The sequence below is a fragment of the Microtus ochrogaster genome, chromosome 8 (assembly GCF_000317375.1).
Source record: "Microtus ochrogaster isolate Prairie Vole_2 chromosome 8, MicOch1.0, whole genome shotgun sequence".
NCBI lineage: Eukaryota > Metazoa > Chordata > Mammalia > Rodentia > Cricetidae > Microtus > Microtus ochrogaster.
In genome coordinates, this window is record NC_022015.1 from 78,047,318 (window position 1) to 78,074,817 (window position 27,500).

General features: G+C 39.4%; 1 protein-coding gene across 4 annotated transcripts in view; it reads right to left on the reverse strand.

Moving 5' to 3' along the window:
* Sorcs1 (sortilin related VPS10 domain containing receptor 1) overlaps positions 1-27,500 on the reverse strand; it is a 506,327-nt gene that overhangs the window by 176,141 nt on the left and 302,686 nt on the right. For all 4 annotated transcript variants that reach the window (XM_005352454.2, XM_005352456.3, XM_005352453.3 and 1 more), the window contains exon 4: positions 14,057-14,215. In XM_005352454.2, the coding sequence (XP_005352511.1) occupies positions 14,057-14,215 (159 nt within the window). The remainder of the gene's footprint in view (positions 1-14,056; positions 14,216-27,500) is intronic.

Consider the following 27,500-nt stretch of genomic DNA (forward strand, 5'->3'; position numbering starts at 1 on the left):
TATATATACTGTGAATATTCTTCAAACATTTTCTCCCTGGGAAGTTAATTGTCCAGCATGGTGTTACAGCAAGAAAGGATAAAAACAACAACTCTCAGCCATTCATGTTAATATATTAATTAAACCTGCTGTGTCTGACAGCAAAGTCCTGAACAAAGAGAAGAGCCCTGACTCAGGCTCCACTGAAGTGCAATGGCTTTTCCTGAAGAAGAAGAAGAAGAAGGCAGTGCACCTTAATAAAATTCATAGTGTTGGCAGCACCTAAATAAGATTTATTTCCCTCCCAGCCTGTCTCCAGCTCCAAGGTTTCTTTGAGTGTCAGAACACAGAACTGAGAAGTGTCATTACTATTTGTCACACGCAAGAAAACAGCAGCTGCTTTCTCCAACAATGCCAAGCTTCTAGGAAAGAGAGGGAGGGGAAGAAAAAAGGAGAACATTTGAGCTACTTTTAGGAGCTACTCAGCTTCTGCCCTGCGCTCAGAAATAATGTTTATGTAGTCTTTGATTTTATTCTACTAACATTGTTTGAAATAAAATCTGGGGAAAATAGAAAGAGTAGAAATGCCTAATCGGCAGAAGGGAGAGAGTCTGACTAACTAAGAACGCGAGGCAGAAAACCTTTCTTTACTAAAATCACTGTACAGTAGCTCAGATTACTTCCCTGCTTTAGCAAACACAACATAATGATCAAAAGCCCATCATTCCTCCATGTTCAAGGTTTATTGTCACCTGTTCTGGGGCTGTCAACACTTCTCTTTCCTGCCACAACTCTCTTCTAGGGTTTACAATGGGCAGAATTCTCACATTGGCTTGTTTTCATGTCTGCTTTTGTCTGTTGTGGGAATGGTGATGATAAAAACGCAAGGCAGCAGGACCAAGGGGGTAGTTTTCTTGTGATCTCTAGCCAACTCTCAGGTGTCAATGAAGTCATCGCTTGCAAGCCCCGGGAGCTGTGAGTTGGATGATGGACCAGTGTGATAGAGAAGACTGCGGCAGAAGGACACAAGAGTGTGCCCATGAGAAGGGATGAGCTGCACGGGCTTTGCAATAACTTCCTAAGATACCCAAAAATGCGGCCAGAGAAGAGGATAAGGCAGCCACTTTCTAAAGTCCTTTCTCCTTTTACACATTGGTTCAATCAAAATCGAGGGATTCCTCTCATATGGTAAAAGGGAAATTCAGCTTTCTTACACAAATGTTTGCAGCTCCCACTGTCCTGGAATATCTTTCAGTATTCCAAAATCAGATGAGGCTATCTTCCCTTTAAGAGAATAGACAAGTGCACACTCACTTTGCCACTAGGAAAGTGATGGGAGGAGGCCACTTCCGTAGATAGTGGTGCAGAGATAATCACAGGCAAGCCGAGAGTTGTGATAACACGATTTAAGACTTTGGCTGATGGTGTTTAGATGCCTTTCTCCAGAAGCCTCTTAGACCAACTTCCACAGTCAGCCAACAGTTTCCTGGGCTTCTCCCACACAGCTCTTCAAGGGGCTTAAGCTGGTGGCATGCTTCCTGCAGTGGGCTCCTTTCAGGGACTCATGATTACTTACTTCTCTTTTGTGCTGTGCCCTTGACGTTTTGGAGGCAGGGGGCCCTGTAAATTGCACTTCTTGAGAAGGCTAAAAGCTAAGCCTGCCAGTTCTATTTATTTTGCCTCATCCAAAAACTTCCCTGGGGATGGCCTTGGGACAAAGCACTCATCCACCTCTTGGCTCTCCAATTCTTGCTGTTCTTCAGCAAGAAGGAGATGGCACCTCAAGGGCTTAAAATAAATTCTTGATGCCAGACTGGAGGTGTTGCAAATAACAAGCTCCCTTTTCCTACCATATTTAACAAGAGCGAAAGGCGTCCATCTATAGAAACAGGTTTCAGAGGTAAGTAATGACACTATGGTTTTCCATGGTGCCAAAAGTTTCTGAACTCCACATAGGAGGAGACTAAAGCCCACAGTGCATAAATTCCATCCACAAAGCATCACTGAGACTGGGGAAACATAACCTTATCTGGGTGGTACTGCATATCTCCAGGGACAGAACCTCAACCGCCACCCCAAAACCCTTCACAGTCCTACCTAAGCAGATGTTTCCCAAAATAGACTATATTTTCTGGGTCACCACAAACTATGTATTATATATTTGTTCGGAGTGCTAGGGTAGCTTATTTAAAAAGGAAAAAAATCATATATAAAGTCCTTAAATGTGGACTCCGGAGGGTGATTAATGTTGCTAAACATTGAGGATATTGGGGGAAGGGGGAGCTTCAGGAGAATGGGTCATGGTAGAAAAATAAAAAGAGCAGCAAAATTAAGAATAATATTTGTGTTCTTTGGTCGCCATCAAGAGGTCTGTTGTTACCATTTGCACAAATTAGGATGAGACGGAACTGATGGAGTCTGACAAGCAAATCCCATCATTTAACAACTTATGGGGAGCTAATGCTGAATGGATCCAAGTATCAGCAAGATAGAGGGCTGGAGCACCGAGGACGAGCAGGCAGGAGGTTTTGATGAAGAGTGACTGGAAATGATGACACATGCTGCAGGCTCCATCAATCTCCCCTGTGGCAGGATTTATCAAACCTGTCACTGGTTATTCCTGGGCTGTTGCTGACGTCTGTCAAAGGCCCCTTCCTTGGAATCGACACTCTGAGGACCAGGGATTAGACATTGGAAAATAGGGTTGCCAAGGAAGGAAAGGTCAATGTGTGGCCATAAGTTATTTTCATTTGGAGATATTTGCTATGCACTGAGATATAAAAGTAATTTAAACATACAGAGAGAGAGAGAAGAGACAGACAGGCCAACAGATAGAGACAGAGAAATAGAATTTGTGCAACAAGGTTCTTAAAGACAAGTAAGCATTACCTAGGATAGAAAAGAACTGACTTAAAAGTTACAAACATATTTCTTCCATTTCCATGAATCCACTCTAAGCCACTAAGTAGGATGGTGCTGTCTATTCAAGTATTAATACCAATGAACTGCTTTGAAATTTCCATTTATCTTTCTTCCTGTGGTCAATTTCTTTCAAATCCTCAGGAACAGATAGATCAAACTGTTCTGGGTAGCAGTTGCCAATGATGATATAACCTGCTTAACAAGGTACCCTCATTGAACACAGGCCATTCCTGTTTGCATATGATGGCATTTCAGCTTGAGAATTTGTTTTATAAACAAGGATCAGGGTTGACATTTACTGAGCTCCTTGGTTTCCACTCTAATTGCCAGGTTTTAGCTTAGATACTTAACTTATTTACATATGCATGAGATTAGGAATCAGCTCTGTCATTGGGAAATTTCAAGCACATGGAAGTCTTGCCAAATCAGCATGGTATAGCAGACCCAACTTACTGCACAGAAATAAGCAAGTGTCTTTTTACTTAAAGCAGCACCTCCAGCAAATGCACTGGCCTTAGGTAAATACCAATTTTGTTAATGCTTATACAGAAATCATGGGAAAATTGTTATTCAGTTCGAGCCCCACTGGTCTATCTTTATTTCACCATTTTGACATTAAGAGGCTGCCTATCCTATACAAAAAGAAGTAGAATTACTGTGGATATCAATAGTTTGATATTTAATGGTTCAATGCCATTTTAATCAATAATATTTCCCAAGCACCTTGCCCTGCTTCATCTGGCTTCTAGTCATTCCAGTTGCATGGTTGCTTTTACTGAATGACTGAAGAGGCGCTCTCCAAGAACTGTTCGCACCTCACACTCTGGAAAGAGGTTCCTCTGTGGTAGGTCCTGTCTGGGGCTCACTCCAGTTCCAGATCTGTAGCTCTCTATTTTCACCTAGGTCATAACTGTAATCCTTCAGCACCAGTAAGGGACTAGGAATGAAGCGGGCTCTCCCTACATGTTACTATGTGGATTTCTGGCTGTCATAGCTTCACAACAGGTGATACAAAATCATGACATTTGTAGGAAAATGGATACAAATAAAAGTATATGTTAGCTATAAACTAAAGGATAACTTGCTATAATCCACAGACACAGAGACACTAGGTAACAAGATGGGTTCATGGGGGGGACACCCAGATCTCCCTGGGAAGGGGAGATAGAAGAGATTTCCTGAGTATACTGAGCGTAGGTGGGGATGGGAACATGAGTTATTAGGTTGGGGAAAACAGGGGCAAGCGTACTGAAGGAGACTACTGGGAAAGGGGGAGGAGCATTTCAGGATCAGGTAAAAACCTGGCCCAAAGTAATCTCTAAAAATCTACAAGGATGAGCCCAGCTAAGACTCCTAGCAATAGTGGATAGATAGCCTGAACTAGCCACTTTTGGGGACTGGATTTGTGTCCAGCCCAATTGCCATCAGAGAAATTTGATCCAGAAACTGATGGAAACAGACACAGACCCACAGCCAACATTAGGCAGAGTTCTGAAAATCTGACAAAAGAGAGGAAGGAAAGATTGTAGAAGTCAGAGGGTTCAAGGGCACAATGAGAAAATTCACTCACAGACTCCACTAACATGGGCCCATAGGGGCTCACAGAGACTGAACCAACAACCAGGGAGCCTGCATGGGACTGACCTAGGTATTGTACACGTGTGTTGAAGTTGTGTAGCTTGGGCCTCTTTGGGACTCCTAATGGGAGAACAAGGGTTACCTCTGACTCGTTGGGACCCTATTTCTTATACTGGGCTGTCTTGTCCAGGCTTAATGTGTATGGAGGTACTTAGTCTTACTGCAACTTGATATGCCATGTTTTGTTGATACTCATGGGGAAACTGCCCTTTCCTAAACAGAAACAGAGGAGGATTGGATTGGGGGGTGGGAACAGAGTGGGAGGTGTGGACTGGATGGACTGGGAGGAGGAGAAGGAGGGGAAACTGCATCTAGGACTAAATAAATAAATAAATAACAAATAATTCATTTTAAAACGAAAGAAGAAAATCATGATGTTATCTGAAATAAACCATACTCAGACAAACAAATGCTTCAGGGTGTCCTTCAGCAGTAGAACCTAGATTTCAAAATATATGTGTGCATTTATATGAGTATGTGTGTGAGAGAGACAGAAAAGGGAGAGAACAAATTTTTTTAAATGATTTATTTAATTTTAAGCTATTTTTTGTGACGGTGTTGGATTCCTGATCCAAACTGAGTTACTGACAGTTGTGAGCGGCTATGTGGGTACTGGGAGTGTTTGAACCTGGGTCCTCTGGAAAGGCAGCCAGTGCTCTTAACCATTGAGTCATCTCTCCAGCCCCATGAGAACAAATTTTAAATTTAAATATAGTTTGATCATGTTCTTCTCTTCCCCTAAGTTGTTTCAGATCCTCTTCCCCTGACCTATTCAACTTTAAGTTGTATCTTAAAAAACAAACAAAATTCTAATACAACAACAAAACCAAGAAAACAAAACAAAACCACTCTCCAAAAGAAAAATGAAAACAAAAAACTACCAAACTGTAACCAAATAAAAGCATACACACAAAAAAAATGTGGACCAATTATATCTTGGTCAATTACTCTTGACCATGAGGCCTGTCCTGGAGTGGTTGACATACCAATGTCACTCCATGGGAGGAAACTGATTTTCCCTCTCCCTTGCTAGGTTTTCATACATTCATGCATTCATTTAAGGAAAAAAAAATAAGTTATGATAAGATTTAACAAAAACTATCACAATCATATTAGACAAGGCAAACCAACAGAAGAAAAAGAGCCCAAAAGAAGACAAAAGAATCAGAGACCCACTGGGTCTCACACTCTGGAATCCCATAAAAACACTGAAAACTGGAAGCCATAATAATATGCAGATGATCTGGTGTGGACCTGTGTGGTCCCTGTGCATGTTAATTCAGTTTCTGTTGTCATATGAGCTTTTTGCATGTCGATGTAAAGGCTTTTGTTTTCTTTTATATCCCCCTTCCCCTCTGGCTCTTATGCCTTTTTCACCCCGTCTTCTATAGGGTTTCCTGAGCTCTTGGGGTGGGGGCGCATGTTGATGGAGACATTTCGTTTAGGGCTGACTATTCCAAGGTAGCTCACTCAAACCAGGAAAGATCACAGGGAAAGCAGGAACAAGGGAGTCGCAAATAATGAAGGCTCTTTCTCAGCTCTGCAGAGAGATGCCCTAAGATGTACTTCAGGTGAAATATTCTTTAGTAGCATCAGACTCTTTTACTAGGGGAAGGTGGCTAGGAGATCCAAGAGCACCATACAGAACAAAGGGGGTACCTTACATTTAGTGAAAGTACTAGAAAGACATAAGGCCATGTTAACAACTGGGCCAAGCTCCTGGAGTACACTCAAATAAAGGGAAGAAGAATAATATGAACAAAAAGGTCTAGACCATGACGGGGGATACCCACAAAATCAGCTGACCCCAGCTCATGGGAGCTCACTGATCTAGACTGATAACTGCTGAAGCTGCATAGGACTGAACTAGGCCCCCTGAATGCAGGTGACAATGGTGTGGCTTGGGCAGTGTGTGGAGCCTCTGACAGTGGGACCAGGATCTAACCCTGATGCATAAATTGACTTAGTGGAGCCCATCCTCTATGAAGAGACACCTTGCTCAGCCTAGGTGTGGAGTGGGATGGGGAGGGGGCAGGACTTAGTTCTGCCTCAGTGAGAAGGGCCAGGCATATTTGAATTCCCAGGGGAGTCCTTACCCTCTCTGAAGATCAGATGAAGGGTGGGGTGGGAAGAAGCTGGGTGGGACAGGAGGGGGGGCGAGAGGAGAGCTGGGATTAGTATGAAAAACAAACAAACATACAAACAAAAGATACTCATCCTCTTGTCACAACCCAACTTGAGGCTGCTGCGTGCTGGCTTAGTAACTTAGGGAAGGAACTAAATCGGATATAAAGAGTGGCTGGTCCTTTCCATAAGGGCAAGAGAAGACAGGACTGACTGGGTAAAAACGAGAATTAGGCAGAGTGAGGGAGGGGATACTGGAAAGGCATTGGGGCAGGCAAGTAAGTGAGAACAAAGTATAAGAACACTTGTTCTGACAATACAGCTATGCAATGCATTATTTTATATATTAAACTTAACATTCATAAAGGTCAAAGTGGTACAATATAAATTTATAAACAAAATAAATCATGTACTACAAAATTGCCTTAAATGCTTTGTCTTTCAGGTACAGAACAGATCAGTCATTTGAATGCAAATATTTTAGCTTGTATAAGCATGTATTAATTGTACAAAATAATCAGTTTCATTTTGACATTTTCATAAATGCATAGACAAGACTTTGATCTGATCTGCTTCAGTGTTATTCCCTCTTGTCTCAACTCTCCCATTGCCCCACCTTCCCAAGCGATTCCCTTTTCAACTCTAATGTTTAAAAACCATAAAACAAATTAAAATCTTCTGATTAAATTTTACAAAAATAAAAGAAAATGAAAAAAATGAAAGGAAGAAGAAAAAATAAAAAATGACTTGGGGACCAATTCAGGGTAGTGATAGGGTTTCTTTATCCACCATAACACACATCTTAAAATTTTCTGAGTAAGTTATAAACACATGTACATTTTAAAATATATATTTAAAATGACAAATGAAGCCTGATTACTTCTCCCAAATAGCCAGGAGGTCTGGACACTGGCCCTGTCATCCCGTGAAGCAAGACAGAGGCTGAAGCTGCATGCTGCATGCTCCCTGCACCTTTGTGAATTCCCATCTGCTCAACACATGCACACTGCCCAGCCACTGTCCTCTTCAGTTTGCTACTTGTCCGAGTAGGAAGACAGTCCCTGGCTTTGGTGGGTTTTGGATGTATACAGCAAAGGGATAGCTAGGAAGCTGCTTGAACTGAATGAAGGTCAGTGGCAGGAGGCCTTTGTCTGCAATTGCCTGAGGAGGGAGGCCTTGCCAGGCAGGTGAAGAAGGCAGGAGTCTCTACAGAAGCTATTTAGCCCTGGCAGCATTCATGTTGACTCTGCAGCACTATAGTGGGGTATTGTCCCCTTAGCAAATCGCTCCTCCAAAAGAAGCCCTCACAGAGAGGCTTGCTCCTCCTGGCTGAGGTATGTGCACATTCTTCTGCTTTGCTCCTGTTCCTCTTTCTCTTTTTTTTCTTACAGTCACATCTGTTCTTTGTTTTCTCTCGTTTCGAATGTTTCCCAACACATCATGTTTAGTGAGGTGTTTAAGACAGACTGAGAGATGCTGTTGGAGGCTATGTTTTATAGCACAGTTTGTACACTAGTTTATTGCCAAATTAAAATAAAGATGTAATCTGGCAGCCTCAGCCTGCTGCCAAGGCTTCCTTGGGAGGCTTCCTGTATTAAGGAAGAAAGTCGAGGGAAACAGGCATTAAAATAAGGGAATGTATGCCCATTCTCCTGTCTGTCCTCTTCTCACACACATAAAAAGAGGACAAAATGTCCTTTCTGCTTAAGCTGCAGAAATAAACAAATGGTACAGAAAAGAGCAGCACTCTCAAGTCCCTATAGTAAATGCAATGGGCTTCTTCATATTGTCCACAGTGATTCAGCGCAGTAAGATATCTAGGGGTTAGGGCTCTGATGACTAAATTTGATGTTGTCTTAGAAACCACGGGATTTCCCAATGGTATGTCATCTCATAGACCATTGAGAAATTGAGGAATCATGTCCTGTTACAACATGAATTCTTTCTATGTATTCAGACTACTTCCTTCACATTTTCAATTTGCATCTTTTTTCCTTGTCAATCATTTGTGGAATGCATAGAATGGTGCACGTCCATTCAGTAGAGCATTATCTAGGCAACCATATTAACTTGATGTGCAACCAGTCTGGGCTAAGGGATGAGATAGTTGGGAAACATTATCTGTGGATACAATTATTTCAGTGTTTCTAGAACCTATTAGCATTAGAACCAGTGGTCTGGGACGATCTGGAAAAGGTACTTTGGAGCCTATGCTATTAAAAAGCACCAATCAAAATAAATAAAATAAAGTACTGAGTAGCTTACCAGGTAAAGGTAAACCATATTACCCAAGTTCAATTTTGGGAAAGAAGAGAGGCAAAGCCCACAATTTGTCCTCTGACCTCCACATACCTGCCATGGCATGAACATGAATAAAAACACAGCAGTACACAAACACATATACACAGGTACACACACACACACACACACACACACACACACACACATATATATATAAATAAGTAAATAAATTTAGTACAATTATAACCAAAACATTGATTTTTCACTTTGTCCTATAGACTAACCAAAACAAGAGTAAGCTGACATCTTTGCCTTCATTCTGTGTCTCTCTTCTAGTGTGGATAATCTGTTAACTTTGCACACATTCATGTTACTCCCTCAAGGAGTAGTTGTCTAATTATCTTATGTTTCTTCAAGGATGAAGGTGCAGGTAAATCACCACCCTAAAACCTGCAGTCGCTTTGGATTCTGGGAACAGCAGAATGAGGAGGGACAGGCAGATTCCTCTCTGGCATTTATTATCCATTATGATGAGGTTACAACACAAATCAGAAGTGACATCCTGAGAGCCATAGTGATCTCTTGTGACAACAATAATTAGGGCATTTTGTGACTATCTTGCTGAATCAGAACTGAGTTAGTGATCAAACAGTGCACACTTTGACTATGCTTAAATCTGCATATCTCCTACCTCTTGCCTTAAATCTCCTGTGTCAAACCAAAGTCAATATCGGTAGTCAAATATGAATTCAGGGTGACTGGACCCCTATGTATTTGGTTCCCTCATGATGTGGAATTCCCCTCTGTATGTTGTGAACACAGGAAATAGAGCAGGAAAATCCTTATAAAATCCCATTCATAATCATAATTTTCTTTTTCTCCAATCAGTTTATTTTTGAAAACATCTACTACACAACCACTGAAATACTTGATATCCTCAATAGATTTTACCATCTAAGAAAAAGAAATATCCTAAGCTATGAAAACAGTATAATCCTCTTAATTCTGAGGAGGACATTTGGGCATAAAAAATGCTCCAAGGTTAAATAGCAGCTATTCGTTTGAAATTTCCATTGAACTGGTGGCCAGTAAATCTCTATCGTGTTCCAGAAAGAAAATAACAATATGGTCAACAGAAGTCTTTGAGGTCGGTCTAACGCTCACATCAAAAGCCTCCACACGGTGTTTGTGCACTCAGTACGATGCACAAAAAGGCATCTCGGACCTCTTGAGCATTCTTCAGACCACAGCTGCAAATCCTCCTCTCAGGGTCTTAAAAGTCTCATTTCTTGAAGGACAGAAAACAATCAATGTCATAGAAACGAGAAAAACAAAATATCTGTACATTTAGAAGAAAAGTATGCCCCAAAGTACAAAGATGATAGGAAGTAAGGGAAGAGGGAGGGGCAAGGACGGTGCTCTTAAACAAGCTGTATGGGTGCCAGCCCCTCACCACGGTGTTTTTATAGGACTCAGTTCCTTTATGTTTGCTTGAATTTGACATGAAACTGCATCCAGCAGATGGAAAGCTTGCTCTGGGGCTAAGATCTTAGCTGAGAGCTTGGCAACAGCAGCACTAGCAGCTGTCACAGAGAAAAACTGATGAACAATACTTATACACAAGAACAAATGTTCCTCTTTCCTAAAATTCACAGATGCTGATCAACCAATGCCAACAGGAAGATCTCCTTGGTACCCAGAGCTGCATCTTATAAGTTCTAAAAATTCCACGGTTTGTAAGTGATTGCCAGAACTCTGATACCAGCATCACTGACCCCACCTGGTGGGCCGCAGGCCCTCTTCACTTAACTCCCAAGAGTACCGTTGAGTTTTCAGATGGTGCCAGATCACTTCCCGTCCAGATAATGCCACGCTCCTCACACCTTGATGTAAGTCCTGAGACACTGAAGTCTTTCCAGTTCTCTACACACATCAGCAGATTGTCTAGTCCCACCACATAACTGATTTATCCTTAATTTTCTCTTGCAAAACCAGAGACAAAAGTAGAAAGACTATTTCTGTTCACATGTTCACTTCAAAATATCACTATCAAAAGTGAGAGTTCCACAAAATTTCATGCAAAGGTTTTTTTTTCTATTGTTTCTACAACATCCACACATGAAATCAACTGAAATTGTCTTATGATGCCATTTGTTGGATCATCTGATTTTGAATTTCTCACATTATATAGAATAAAGATTGATCAGGATTCTTTAAGCTCTGAAAGCAAAGGATTCATCAAGCCTATCCTCATAAACCTTTGGTCTAGACCCTCACATAATCTTAACTCATCCTTACATTTCTATGTTTAACCCTAGAATCCATAGTTCAGAGTATATCAGCCCTGACCCAACTTTTCAAAGGCTTTAAACTAGGGAGACAAACAGCCACATTTGCCATTAGACCAAACCATGAACATTAGGATCACCTTCCACAAGTCTAGTGTATTATAGTGAGCTTTGCCAATGTTCTATTTTTGATGGAAATTCTACTCTGTAAATACTACTTTTCCAACTTTATAAAATTATTTATTTGTGAGATTCTTCTTCCTCTATTTAAGAAGAAAAAGTGTGCTCCTTATCAACAGGTTTGTCATATTTTTGCTCTACTGGAGTAATTTCTTATAGCCTCTAAAGGTTATAAGCCAAAAGGTCACTAAACCTTTATCATCTGAACTTTGGTTATTAAGTTCATATAATTTTTGTAGCCACTATGGTTGTGCATCAGTAGGTTCCCTGACTTTTTAGAGAATGTTAGATTAAGTCATATCTATAAATCTTCTAAGTCTGTATGAATTAAAGCTTGATGTCATTTTCTGTAAGTCAACACTTCAACCAAAGAAAGATGAAGAGTCTAATACTATTTTCCATCGCGTGGAATGTGGACCTGCAAAAAACATAACTAGCTATACAAACGTATTTAAGAAAATGCTTTATTTCAAAAGAGCAGCAAATACTGCTCACTATAAGTGGCTGAGTTGGGACCTCTGCCTAGGTGTCCTCATTCCTCCGGGGCTATCTACTTGTTCAGAGTGATTTTAGAAAGCATGAAGTACTGGGTCCTCAGGGGCTATATTTCAGGGCATCTCCTCTAGCATAATTGCAAAGGTGTTAATTTTCACTTATCCAAGTGAATCTGCCCTGCACTATGCCTCAGGCATCATGGGGTAAAATTAACTTAACTTAGAGCTGAATAAAATACGATAACAGTAGATTAAATGGCAGACACCCCAGCTCAGTCTTCACATAATAATTACACCAAACACATGGCGGCTCAACTCCAGGTGCAAAATTGAACGTTGTGTGAAAGTGTATCCAGGCTAATTAAGAAGAAAAAAGACTAATGGTAAACCTTTCCTGTTTTTAGGCTTAATGTGAGTTTTATTTGGTAGTAGGGCAGTATGAATAAAACTCCAATTCTGTGATGCTAGTTTGCTTGTTTCAAAATGCCCATATCACTAGAGACCTTGGGAAATTGCTTACAACCTTTCTTTGCCTTTAGGGAGAACCTCAAATATTGAGACCAGCCCAAACAAAGAAAACACCAGTGTTCCAGTTTTCTTTCTGTCAAAAATATAACTTCAGGAAGAATGAATGTATTTGGCTTACATTTTCGGGTCACAATTCATCCTTGAAGGAAGTCAAGTTAGGATCTATAGGGAGAAATGCCTGCTGGCTTACATTTTGGCTCACTCACTGGCTCATGCTTAGTTAAATATCTTATAGAGATCAGGCTTACCCTTCTCAGAGAAGAGACTGTCCATGGTGGAATTGGCACACCCATATCAATAAACAATCAAGACACACTCTTACAGATACAGATACAGGACAATATAATCTTAACAATCCCTCAAGTGAGGTTCCTTCTTTCTAGGTGACTCTAGCTTGTGTTGACAATAAATCTATCCAACACATTTAGTATCTTCTCCAACTAACAGAAACCCAATATTTCTTTAAGAACATGTAATATGTAAGCTATGATGCCTCTCAAAAGAATTTTCAGATGATTTTGTGGAATAATAGATTACATAAAAAGAATGCCAGTATCTCACCTGTTTTCATTTGAATTTTTATGACTCAAGTTTATCTCATTTTTACCTACATGAATAATTACCTTTTCCATTACAATTTTACTTGTCAATTTGGTAGCCTTATACTCTATGCAACTGTTTAAGAATTTTAAAGACAAAAAAAACATGCATTGATATAGTACCTACATACAATAGATAATAGAGAACAGTTAAGATGTAGTACATTATTTATGGAGCATACACATGCAACTGAATACATGTGTAGTACAACTTCATCTAATGATTTAGAAGAAGTGGACTTCTTCCGTGTTGCTACCAAGTGAAGGAAATCTGTAAGATAAAAGCCTAAAGAGGATACTGACCTCTGAACATCTTTCTCACTTTTTAAAAGTCACCTAATGGTATTCTGAAGCCTTAGTAAAGTAGCTGCTTTTTGAGGTTGTGGGTAAAGCAATAGGTCTTGAACTAAGAAAATGATCATTGATTTAAACTCACAAAACATCCTCAAATTCCATGAAAATTGGTGCCTCCAATTTTCTGTTACAGTGCTGAAGGTCGACCAAATTGTGCTAAAACTTTTCTCTCTTGGTTTTGTGGAACTTTGGCATGTGAGGTTCACCAAGGTGCCATTAGGTTACTTCCCAAAGAATCTGTGGTATTCTGGACTACCCAGTCTTATGTTTTTGCCCTAGTTGATAGGGAATAGGAGAGTTTGGGCTATGCCCCTACTGTGATGGACCGATTTCCTAGAGACCCAAAGAGAAGATCACTCACCGAGGAACTGAAATCTCCAGTGCTATCAACTAAAATGCATATTGTCATATTTTAGGTGAATTAGTTCAGATATTTGATGGAAAGGTGGCTAACATGGCATCCAAGCTTTATACTGTTTCTCTACAAGATTTCACTTGATATCTGAACTTTCTTTTGTATATTTTTTTCATATATTTGCATAGTTGTGACAAGCAACCTGAGATGTTCTCATGCACTGAGTTCAGGCTACTGCACAGAAGAGAACAGGAAAAAGAAAGGATCAGTGAGATGATAGTTCCAGATGGGTAACCAGTGGCCTTTTCCGGGGCAGGTGTGCACCGCTGTGTCAAGCATGGCAAGTGTGCTCACCTTTTGGTCTTGACTGTATGCCAGGATCCAGTCTTCCTGCTTCGGATGGAAGAGCAAACTCTGGATGTAAAAGTTCAGCCGGTATTTTTGATAGGTTGCCCCTTCATCTGAGCTGATCAATAAACTGCTCTCAATCTCCGGGTCCGTGAGTAACATAATCTGCGGGAAAGCAACAGAAAGCGAAGCTTGCAAATTACAACGCATGACACTGAACTGGGCGCCATACCACACTGACACAAGATACACAAGGAAGAAGAGAGGCTCAGCCACAAGGACCTGCACTCCGCAGTGTTGATTCTCCTACCTCAGACAATGCTTCAACACTGTATTATTTGACAAACACAGAGGAACTAACTGGTCAGAAAAAGGAGATAAAATCAGAAGACCATACTCTCTTCCCCTTTGTAGGACTTTTTAGAAGCTGTTTTCTCTTTTTGCAGCTCTTTTTTTCTTTTTCTTTTTAAATGAAAATGGTATTCTTCTTATTTACTTATGTGCACCCATGCATGAGCTATGGAACACAGGGGGAGGTCAAAGGACAGTTTTCAGGTTTTGGTTCTTTTGTTTTATCATGGAGATCTGAACATTGAACCCAGATTATCAGGCTCGGCATTAAGCACCTTTACCCGATGAGCCATCTCCCCAGTTCTTTTCTTTCCTTTTTTTTTTTATTGATATTTATTGAGCTCTACATTTTTCTCTGCTCCGCTTTCTGCCTTCAATTCTCCCCAAGGTCCCCATGCGCCCAATTTACTCAGGAGATCTTGTCTTTTTCTATTTTATACTTCTCATGTAGATTATATCTATTTAAGTCTCAGTTTGTATCCACACTGTTGTCTAAATTCTCCGTGATTGTGGTTTTGTAGGCTGGCTTTCCTTACTTTATGTTTAAAAACCACCTATGAATGAGCACATGTGATAACTGTCTTTCTGTGTCTGAGTTACCTCACTCAAAATAATGTTTTCTAGCTCCATCCGTTTTCCTGTAAAATTCAAGCTGTCATTATTTTTTTCTGCTGTGTAGTACTCCAATGTATAAATGTACCACATTTTTTCTTATCCATTCTTATCCATGATCTTGAGCTAAGCGTTTCCCAAAATGTGTTTGCCATATTTCATCCTTACATATGACCACAGATTGAGCACGCACAGGTATGTTTTCCTCAGCAGCCCACCCTCCAAATGCTCTTCTTTATGGATATGCATCATCTTCCCAGCATTGCTTTAGAAATAACCCCTGTGCTGCAAAGCTGTAACAGGCAATGCATCTTTCTGTACACTGTGAGTTCTTGGTATGCTTTTCCTTTTGCCTGCATCAAGATGCAAGCCCCTTGTGCTGGGGTACAATTAAACCCACCTCCCATGATAGGGTGAATTACTGGCCTCAGGTTGCCATCATTTGTAAATCCATACATTGGTCAGAGCTCCCTGGTAGGCAGTATTTCCACCTCAGAATTTTGGTTGACAAAAAGTGACTTCCTTTGTTTAATAAGATATTAGTGGACCCTGACTCTGGAAAAGAATTAAAACATGATGAGAACATGTCTCAGGGGGACCTCTTGTTCAGGAGGATGAGAGCCAAATGGAGCAAGCACAATAGAACCTGACACTTGCATACACCTAAACCATTCGGTCCTCAGTCAACTTACATGCTCATGCATGATCAATAAATGGCTAAAGTGTAAGCCAGTGAGTGTGGGCATGGCTGCTTGTTGCACAGCAATAGCTGACTAATATACCTGCACACTGGTTCTAATACCACACTTCAAATGAAGAATCACCTTCATGGGGAGCCTGTCTCTTTGACAGCCATGAATTATGTCATCAAAAAAAGAATATTAACGCATATATTATTTAATTTGACTGCTATTTTTACTTTCGAGATTGCTGTATTATTTATTCATTTATTTTGTTTCTTTCTTTATATATTTTACTGCAATGTAAGCTTTACAAGATTCAGGGTGTATCTTTTGCTCAGAGGTGTATTCCTAGCAGTTAGACTAAATTCGCCGTATATTATACACTCAACAGATATATGCCAAATGAATGAATGAATGAATAAATGAATTAATGGATGAAAAGGAGGGGATGAGGAAGAAAGGGAGGAAGGGAATGAAGGAAGGAAGGGGAAAGAGAAAAGAAAGGAAGGAAGGAAGGTTTTAAAAACAATCTTGTAGACTTGGAAATGTGCTTCTAAAAGTTTGCAAAGATATGAATGTGAGCTTCACAGAAAGCATAGCTAGACTACTTCTCCATCTTTTACCCAGGGGCTATAAATCTGTGTAAGCTCATAGCTTCAGGTGCTTGTTTTGCACTCTTGTTAGGGTGCCTACCCTTGGCCAGAGCATTCTGAATAACGCAATAGAGTCAAGATAAATGAGCTGCCTTGAGAACTGCTTGTTTTCTCTCATTTTCTGCCTCTAGGAATATGTGATGAAGTACCTCATTTCCAACTCTCTATAGGTCTCCTTGGCTCCATCAAAGTACACACCTAACATTTGTAGACAGCCTGCCTTAACTCTACCCATTGACTTCTTCCCTGTCAACTTATTGATTTGTATTCTCTAAGCCTGGTTCAGTATGAGAGATGTGCTCAATGTATGGGTATGTGATGGGGGATCACTGCAGTCTGGATTTATCAGCAGCCGGGGGAGGAAGGGAGGATGGGAGAAGAGAACAAAAGAAGAAGGGGGAAAGGCTGGAGGAATTAGAAGACAAAGATAAAGGGGAGAGATATATTGAATCATGATATAAAGGGCCAGAATGCTAGGCAAATACAAACTCCTCAATTGGGAGGCACTCATTTTGAAACCTAATAATAGTTCATGTCACCTTTGAAAGTGATACGATGCCACCACACATGGTCCAAGTTGTGCATAACAGACCCATTGCTGGATTCTGTTGCTGCTATTCAGAATGAACAAGGTTCTTTAACATTCCTCTTCTTCTTGGAGAAGACACAAGTTTTGAGAGGAGTTCTTTGGTTGTTGGCAAAGGAGAAAGGTAGGAAACATGCAAAATCGAAGTCGGCTGTCCTTCAAACAGCATGAAACACTGCCTACTGTCCCTAAATTCTGACAGACATTATGATGTTGTAATACGAGCGGACATTAGCCCAAGGCGAACACGCCCCCTAAGGGGCGGGACTTATCCCTACATTATGAGTTTGTCTACCTCATGTTCACCAGACAACTTGGTCTACTTGATGACTGATGTGGGGCCATCAGGTAATCTGCTAAGAACGAGCTCACATGGCTTCATTAAAATCTATTGCACACTATAAAAGAGGACGTTTAGATGGCTCCTAACTAGACAGGAATATTTCCAGAGGATTTCATATTTATTGGGACATTAAAAGAAGGCTGTCGTATTTCAAAACACAAATATGCCATCAAATGTTCATACCGCCTTGTGTACCTAACTACAATGGACAGTAAAGTGTAACAACCTCTTGTCCTACTGCCAAAACGTTATTTTCATGATACTATGAAGAGGCCTGGCTTTACAGTCATCGCTGTGTAAAGCCAGGTGATGTTCCCCTCACTTTGTTGTTTCCCAGTTTCCAATTAACAAGAATATGCTCTGTCTTATCATTTCACAACCTGCTTCCCCTAATAAGGAAATTTAAAAAAATACAACTCAAATTAAGACTACAAAATATCCCCAAGAGAAAGTGATTGTTATTTATTGTTTACCAAAACTAAATTAATATGTATACATTCTCTAAATTCACCAGGCTATTGAAACTATGTCGTATCCCCCTGTAACATTAGTAAGAGCCTGAACTATTTCAAATAATTTTTAATTTATGGATATTTATTTCCATATAGATAAATCTATGAGGGATTGGGGCTCTTATTTTTTTGCCCCTCCAAAACCCATCTTCTCTGTTCAATATTTCCATGAAAGCTTATACTTGGGAATTTGCATGTTGAAACTGTCCGGAGGGTAGGTGATTCCCTGTAAAACTAGCAAGTCTGGACCACAAAAGCCACCTTCTGCCCACATCTCTCAAAAACCATGTTAGTGTGGATCTGTCTTTGTTTACCTAATTTTGTTTTCATCATCCTGATGCAATCTCAATATAAATATATATATATATATATATATGGATCAAGAAATTAAAGTTATATCTTGATCCATACCTATACACTAACTACATCATAAAGTTGATTTGTATTCATATTTTTTATTTAAAATTACAACCTATGCAATTTTGCCAAGGGTTGCAAACATACAGGTAAGTGCAAAATTTATTCCTACAAAGACAGTACAACATATTTTAATACTTTAATCACAACCTTCAAATAATTAGGATGTACTTAGTGCAGTGATTGGAATGCCATGCATCCTTAATGAGTTGCTAGATGATTAAGGAAACCTTGCTATTTCAGCCTTAAATTCTCTCATGATTTTGCCTCAAATGAACTGAGCTTTGTCTTCCTTTTTTTTCCAGTTACAAAAAGTATATAAATTAATAAGTAATTTAGTAATCAAGATCTACATAGAAAATGTTTAACATATATGGAAAAATTCATAATGAATATAATTCAGTCTTCAGACATAGGTAGTGTTGCTGGTCCAAAATAAGTTATGTCTCCTCACGAAATTGTTCAAAAAATCAGTATTTTCAAGATGGTTACATTCAAATCAATGAGCTACTTTCCAAAATATCAGATTGCACTTCTCATTTTTACATATTTCCCTAATCATTTATCTGTTATCTGTTTAATTAACTATCTATTTAGATTTATTTATTTGTGTGGGGTGTGTGTGTGTGTGTGTGTGTGTGTGTGTGTGTGTGTAAAGGCCACAGGACAATGATAGGTGTGTCTGTTGTTCTCTACTTTATTTTATGAGGCAGTGTTTACATGGATCCTGGAGTTGTCAATTAGGTCAGGCTGCAATCTCCTGGGATGCTCATACCATCACCATCCCAGGCTGTCACTACAGGTACAGATTGCTGACTCCAGTTTTTAAGACAAGGGCCAGGAATCTGTATGCCCATGCAGCAAGCAATCTTTCCACTGAGCCATCTTCCCCTTAGACTGCATTTCTTTACACGTTACAGGATTCTTGCTTTCAATGAGCTCAAGATGGCTCTCTACCTTCTTCTGACTCCTCATGTGTCTTCAAAGGAGTGGCATGTTTAATCTCCATTCTGGCTAATGAGGTAAATAGGCTTTCAGAAGAACGTTTCAAAAGTCATTAATCCTATCTTTTTCACACTCTCAGCAAGCAGCTCTCTGGGGAAGGCACTCTACCTGAGAAAAACCTTATTACGTAGCAGGTCCATATACTTTTGTGAGCACACTGATGAATTTACAAATGAATAAATGAATCATTTAATAAGTGCCTTCCACTTAACATAACCCAGGGGTTCCTGCAGCATCGAGATTTCAGGTCTCTCACAGTCTCTGCTGCTCTGCTTGGACAGCAGCAGGATAGACAACAGGAAGAGATTGCTCTGAACGGGAGTAATTATTCTATGTTCAGATGGACTCGGGGTGATTAGCACCCATTTACCTAGGCCTTACGGGGTGTGCAGACATGGTACTGACTGCATCTGTGGATGAATTGTTTTCCATAGGAAGTCAATAACTGCAATGCCGGCTCCTGCAATCCAGCTATAAGCAATCATTCATCATCTACTTCAGAAGGAGTAAGAAACTTTATTTGCTTTTCCTAGATGTGACAAATGGACATGAAATACAATTTATAGATTTCAAATACATCACTTCCTTCTTCCTTTAGTAGTATTCCTTCTGACAGCCTAGGGTAGTCAAAAATTGAATGTGACCCAGCAAGATTGCTCATTGGGTAAAGGTGCTTGCCATTAAGCCTGACTACATGAATGCGATCCCGTAGTGGAAGAAGACAATTGATGTTCTCTGAATACCATATGTGTGCCCTGGCATGTGCTTGTCCAAAAGCATATGCACACAAATACAAGAACTGTCACAAATTTAAATGCATCTCACTCTTTGATTTGTTCTAGAGTCACCATATGGCTCCATGACACAATTTTCAAAACTTGGCAGACAACTTTATGATCCTTCCAGGCATCTACGGTGGTCTCAGTTGCCATGGAAATGTTACTATTATTTAGTTTTATGTTGGGAGCAGTGAGACCCCAGATCCTGAATTTCTTGTAATCCCCTGATCTGAGTGCCTACAGCTGCTCTGAGCATGAGACCTTCAGGAGTTCCTGATGGCAGGAGAGTGGTTTCTGGTGGGTTTGGTTGGGGTGTGGCTATCTCTATATAATCTGCCCCTGAACACAATAAAGGGAACATTCTTGGGGAATTCAAGGATGGCCCGTGTCACTGTCTCTGTGTGTGTCTGTGCATTTTAACCTCCAGCTCCCTTGCCCGAATCTCGCAAACTGGGTGCCAGCGCACAGAGTGCAGACACGGGGGTGCTGTGAGAGGCAGTTTTACAATTTTGTCCTAAGTATGTTGCTTTATAATTTGACCATTTATCAGCTTAGATAAAGCTGGGCTAAGAAGGGGAATATCGCTACTTCTGGGTATATATTTTTCCATCATTGCCTTGATCTTAATGTAGACAGCGTTCAGTTAATGTGTTATGCATGAATTGTTTGTTCCTTTGTCTGCTGTTTGTCATTTATAGGCTGGACTCAAGCAGTGGGAATACAGTTGCTTCTGGGGAATATCATTCTTGCCTCTCTCAAGTCTTAGCTCAGCTCCAAATGGCCACATCACAGGTGTATAACAAATGAATTTCATAATGACCCTGAAAATGACAAAGTGGGAAAAACAATCAATAGACACTCTGCTTTGTTCAAGCACAAATATATTTCTCTACAAATGAAACAAGAATTCAGTTGCAAGCCTCTGGCCTAGAAATTAAAAACGAATTAAGCAAAATGTAATCAGAGCAAGGAAGTAATTTGCTGACCAATGTGGATGGAAAAACTGCCTATTCCCAGTGTGGGATAAGCACCATCCTCCTCTCTAGCTGAGGGTGAGGACAATAAGTGTTCATCAATTGACAGCTCTTTGTAGGACAGTATTACAGATCCCAGAAGGACCAAGGAAAGAAAAGTCACTGAAGCTGAAATAATAGTGAAAGAAGGGGAAGGAGGTGATGAAATGAAGAAAATCTCAACCACATATGCGTTGATAGAAGAGAGTCTGTAGTAATACAGCAGCAAGACAGCCACTCATCCTATATTTCATTCTCTCAGCCCAGTGAAGCTTGCATAATGCACCATCTTTGTTTGTTAAAACAAAACAGTGCAATTTAATGCTAAGAGATGAAGACATCATTTTTGTAATAGGCCATCTACTAGTGACCTGAGAAACTGCTGGGAAACTTTGCCATTATATTCCCAAGTTAATTCTCCGAGTTAATTTGATCATTTTTCCTTTTTTAAAAATGAAATTTGAAATTTTTAGGAAAAAGGAATTTTAAGCAGCACACATAGTCCTTCTCATTCATGTCTTTATTGTCCATGGGAAAAACCTTCCAATTATCATTACACGTAACAATAATGAGAATTCTTTCTGGAAATGCTCAATAGTGAAACTAAATGAAAAGATTTGGGTTACACTCCTGGGAAGACAATTCAAGGAAGAGAATGATATACGACACCCAAAGTTGGGTCCCGTGAGATAACTGTGAAGCAGTCCCCTCCCTTACACTTACAGCATCCACATCCTAGAAGAGCATGTCTCCATGAGTCTCCGCTCCCACTGCTGAGGACTATGCGGGCCCTCTACGAAGGGGATGCCTGGACCTATACAGCCATAATGAGTAGGGCTGACCATGCATGCAGCATAGGTTTGTTGTGAAGAAGAGCTAGTACTACATCTGATTCTGTCACCATGGAGGTATGCCCTACTTACTGAGAGAGAAAAAAGGTGGTTTTAGGAAAGAATATTAATATTCTGAAAAACTGGGAACTTTGTCATATACACTGGAGTAACAGTTAATGTCAGAAGACTTGGGTTCAGAGACCTAGATTTGAAATTTTTCTCTGTCAGGTGTGTTTGTGGTGCTCTGAATGTATATATAGCTCATTGAATATTTTAGGGCCTCTATTGCCTCTATAAGGAGAGTGACAGTAAGTAGGTTGATATTTACTGAGCATGAACTTTGCATGGGGCATCATGCTATGACAGAAAACAAGTCAATTGTATTAAAACTAATACTATCTCAGATAGACCTTGATACCTGCATTTGACAGGTAAGGAGATGGGGCTCAGAGCAAAGAAGTATAGCACTCAGTGTCACACAAATAGTCAGCAGTAATGCCATCTATGGTATACACTGCTCTTATTTGTGTGAACATCCACAGAGCCACCTCATAACGAGTGGTAAAGTTACAAGTGTATTTCTGATGAAAGAATGGAAGAGAGGAAGGAAAGAAGGCAGGAAGGAAGGAAGGGAGGGAGGGAGGAAGAAAGGAAGGAAGCAAGGAAGGATGGAAGGATGGAAGGAAGGAAGGAAAAGAAAAAAGAAAGAAAGAAAAGTAAACTTCTAGAAAAGAGAGCAGGAAGGAGGAAGAAAAAAAGCAGTTAGGGTATCGGTGATATAATATTACATAATGAGACACAGAGAGGGCAAGAAGAAAGTGGGTCCAAGGTTATAGGACACTCAGAAACAAGATGTTAACAATTATATGATATTACCTCAAAAATAAGACATTCCTAAAGAAAGGAAGTAGGATCCTCACCATAAAGTTCAATACCCAATCTTCAGTCATGTCAGGATTCCCACAAAGGCCATGGCCTCCTTTCTTCTTTTCTTTTAAGCATTTTTCTTATCATGAATGATTTTATGTTTTCTCATGAAAATAGGTAAGAAACAACATAAACAGACATAGAAAGCTTTGATCAAATGATAGCATAGGTAACAAAAGAATCTATTCTTAAAGAAGCAGATGCTAAAGCTGGTAAGAATCATTGTGGTATAACTGGTTTCCTACAAGAAGTGTCCTTTGTGTAATTTACATATGAAGAATACAGTCTCGTTTTGCTGAAGACATGGTTATTATTATATAAAACCACCAGGAAATATTTAATGTTGATTAATGGTTAAGATTGTATTATCTAGTTTACAAAATCTAAGCACAATATTTTAAAGGGAAATGTACAAGTTCAGTGGGCATTTTTATTACTGTCACCATAGAAACCAGTTAAATACCTTGGGAATACTTAAGCTACCTTTAAATTTCCAAGATTACTGATTGCCTTTTTTTTTTCAGATGTAATCAGGACACACTTCTATGATCATTCCAAACCCCAGAGTAATCTCTATTTTCAATCCCCAAAGATCTATAAATGACAACAGGCTGCATCATTTAAAAATGTTAGCTGCTCTCAAAGGGAACCATAGTGATGGAAGAAACAAGCCTTTGTCTTTTTCACTCACAGGAAACTTTACTAGGATTGGTGTTCACTTAATGATGAGAAATTTCTTTATTCCAGTAGAAATGATAAAGGCAGGTGGAGTTGGAAAGAGCAGGAATGGAAAGATATCAGTATACTGATAACACTGAGTTAGGTTGAGGACCGCACCATTTTTTGAAAACTCTCCAAGTGTGTGCTTGATTTTAGTTTGAGTAAATGTCAAGTTGAAAGTCACGAATCAGAGAGAAAAGGCCCACACTAATAAATCAGTTCTGAAAATCAGTCACTAGAATGTACCCGCATTCTTCACTCCTTGCTCTGGTTGCAGCAATGTCTTGGTAAGTGTGTTTTAGTTTTACTTATATTAATGCACCGTGGTAAAGTGGCAGATATACCAGGGTGTATTGGAGAAGATTAACGAGGTTTCAGCTGCATGGAGCTTTGCTAATGTATTTGGCTATTAAAGCTTTCCTGAAAAGACTATGGAGACCACCAGGGGTTTCTCTCAGAGAGGATCCTGGGATTAGTGGGCTGAGAATCCCTTCTGTTGTTGCTCCTCAGTTGGACTCCTTGGATGTTGTGCCAATGGCAGATCATCCAGGAAGAGGAGCCTCCTGCTAACAAGGAGGTCTAGTTCAATTACTTAATGGCAGGCATTTGATCATCTCAAGTTGTTGAGAGGAAATAAAGAGGGAATGTGCTTAATGGCCACGTGACTGAGCATAATCACGTAGTATCTGCTGCTCTTCCATTCTCCTCTCTTCTTTTCCTTAGAGAAGCAGCCAGTAACGACATACAACTGCTATCTGAAGAAGTTATGTTCTGTGATTGCATTACCAAAGATATGTCTGTGTCTTTGGCTAATTTCATCTTTCAGAAGCAGCACAAATGGTGTAGAATATTTTAAAAGAGGGAAAGAAGCTGTTGTATAAATGCACTGTTTTGTAATGTAGCACTTCAGACTAGTGGTTTAAAGCAAGCACTTAGTTTACCTCATAGGTTCTGTGGTTTGAGAATCTAGAAAGAGCCCAATTGGGCAGTTAAATTTCAAACCTCCATGCCATAATCATAGTCAGAGTTATTTGTTGGTCAGGTTAGCCCCCTGAATGATGCTTCAGGAAGGTATTGATTGGTAGTACAATTAAATGCTAAGAGTTCAATCTGTTTTAAGCCCATACAAAAGTGTTTTCAGGACAAGGTTCATTGTTGTGATGGAATGAATAAGTCTATAAAGGTATTACCTTCTGAAAAATTGTTTGATCTTTATTCAGGAACTGTTGTGAGTTTTATTTAAAAAAATAGGTCACAGTTTGACTTGTTTTAATACATTATGACAAGGTATGTCATACATTGCTCTGGGAATTTCTGGCTAGTTTCTTGTGATGGTTCACTTTTTACTATCAACTTGACATGATATAGAATCACTAGAGAAAGAAGTCTTAATAAAGAATAGTGTAGATTAGATTTGTCTGTATGCTTCTCATTGGAGGGCTGCCTACTCACTGTGGGCAGCACCATTCCTTAGGCAGGGGATTCTGAACTGTGAAGTGGAGAAAGTGAGCTGAACACTAGAATCCATGCTCTCTGATCCTGATTATAAATGCCATCTGACCAGAGCTGCTACTGATATTTTCTTGCTAGGATGAACTGGTATTCAAAAACATGAGCCAAAACAAACCCTTTCAGTGTTAAGTTAGGTTCTTGTGAGTGTATTTTCACCACAGTCATAGGAAATGAAACTAAGACATTCCTTTTGCATAGTCATAAATATTATCATTGATGTAGAGTTTGGCTTTTAATACTTGGTGTATTTTATTACTTGGTCCCAGCTAGTGGTACTGTTTGGGGAGGTTACAAGGCCTCTAAGAAAGTGAGTCCCTCTCAGGGTCGCAGGCTCTCTCTTCCTGGAGTACACTCTAGGTGCTCATAAACTTCATCATGACTTCCCCACTAGGGATTGCACACTTCCAAACTGTAACCTAAAATAGATCTTTCTTCCTTTAAACTGCTTTTGTAACATATTGATTCTCAGTGACATAGCTGTAACTAATATGCTACTGTGCTGATCTTTCGTTTCAGAGAAAAATTATCTGTTCATCCTGATGACAAGAAGATTTACTGGGCTTAGATGAAACTCTGTTTGTAGAGTGCTTGCCTACCACATACAGAGCCCTGGGTTTGATCCCAGCACCAGAAAAACCAGGTATGGTGGTTTGAGCTTGTAATCCCAGCACTTAGCAACTGGAGGCAGAGGGATAACAAGTCAAAGATAATACTCAACTATATAGGGAATTGGATGCCAGACTGGACTTGAGGCTCTGTGAAAATAAACAACTAACAACAGTGAAATATTTTTATATGTTAGCCTTATAAAATTGCTCTCCAAAGTTAACCTTTCAGATAAATTAAGCAAATGTTTAAGAAATAGTAACCAAGTTTCATTAAGAGAAAATTCATAAATCTGTTGTCTTAAGTGATCACCTTTCCTCAAAACTCAAGACTGTGAGACTACATTTCAAATAATTCCTTCTAGTATTGTATAATAATGCTTTCTGGGGCTACTCATTTGCTTGCATGACCATGAAACAATTCTCTACTTCTGTTCAAACCTTCTTTGTCCACTATTCTTTCTCCAATATTCCCCACAATGCACTAGGCTCCCATTAAACCCCAAAGAAAATTCTTTTTGACCTTCCACCTAAATACTTATTCTGATGAGAATTTTTTAAAGATTATTTTTATACTTTTCAAAGAAAAACTGTCTTAATATTAATTTATAGTATTCAGAAAAGCATAAAAATATTGTGATAAAAACATAACTCTTCCTTGAGGAGCACATTGAGCATCTAGTGCTTAGCAAGTATGAAAGTCTGTACCAAAATTTTAGAATTTTGTCATTTTTATTTCTTCACCTTATTTTAACTTAGTATGTTCAAAAGAGAACAAGAGTTAGCATTCCAGAAGTAAAACCAAAACACTTCCAAAATGTACTCAGGAAAAATAAAGTTCACTGTAATGTCACGAAGCAGAAACAATGATCATTAATATTTTTAATGTTTGCTGTTGTTTTCTTCCTTGTTTTCATTCCTATACATATATGAAATAATGCAAACATTGTCCAGATTATTAAATATTGTTTCATATTATTTTAAAAGATTACATATAATTTGATTTCATAAACATGCCAGTTTGTAATTTGTCAATCAGTATTAATATACATTTTCTGTTTGTCACTCATTTAGTAATATGATTTATTATATATTAATATTTTTGTTCATAAATTATTGTTTTTCAAGTTATGGAAGTAGAATTAAAGTTTAAAAGAGTATAAATTTTCTTTTGAGATATACACCTAATTAACTATGTATAGACAGGAAAGAAATTACAAATGTATAGACTTTTATCTAGAACTTGAAAATATATATCCTGGTGTTTTATCTCTGTTGAAGTAAAGCTTCTAGTGACTGCAGGAAACTTCACTTTGTATGAGTGCATAATAACTTCATTCATGGTAAAGAAGATTTATCTTCCTTCTTTGCTCTTTTTCAGGTCTTGGTCATTTGCCTATCATGTCTCAAATACAGTCATCTGATAGTATGGTGGTCTGAAGAAAAATGGCCCCCATGGACCTATTGGGAATGGTACTATTAGAAGGAATAGGCTTGCTGGAGTAAGAGTGGCCTTATTGGGGGAAGTACGTCACAGAGAGGGGGCTTTGAGGCTCAAGCCAGGCCCAGTGGTTCACTCTCTGTAGATGAAAGTTTCTACCCTGCCCAGTCCCACAGCCATATAGTTGCCAATAAACATACAGAGGCTTATATTAATTATAAACTGGTTGGTCTATTGCTCAGGCTTATTAGAAACTAGCTCTTACAATTTGAATTAACCCATAATTCTTATCCATATTTAGCTATAGAGCTTGGTACCTTTTCTCAGTCAGGCATTCTCATCTTTCTTCCTTTGTGTCTGGGTGGTAACTGACGCTCTTCCATTCTTCTTCCCAGAATTTTCCTAGTCTGGCTGCCCCATCTATAATTCCTGCCTGGTTACTGGTCAATTAGCATTTT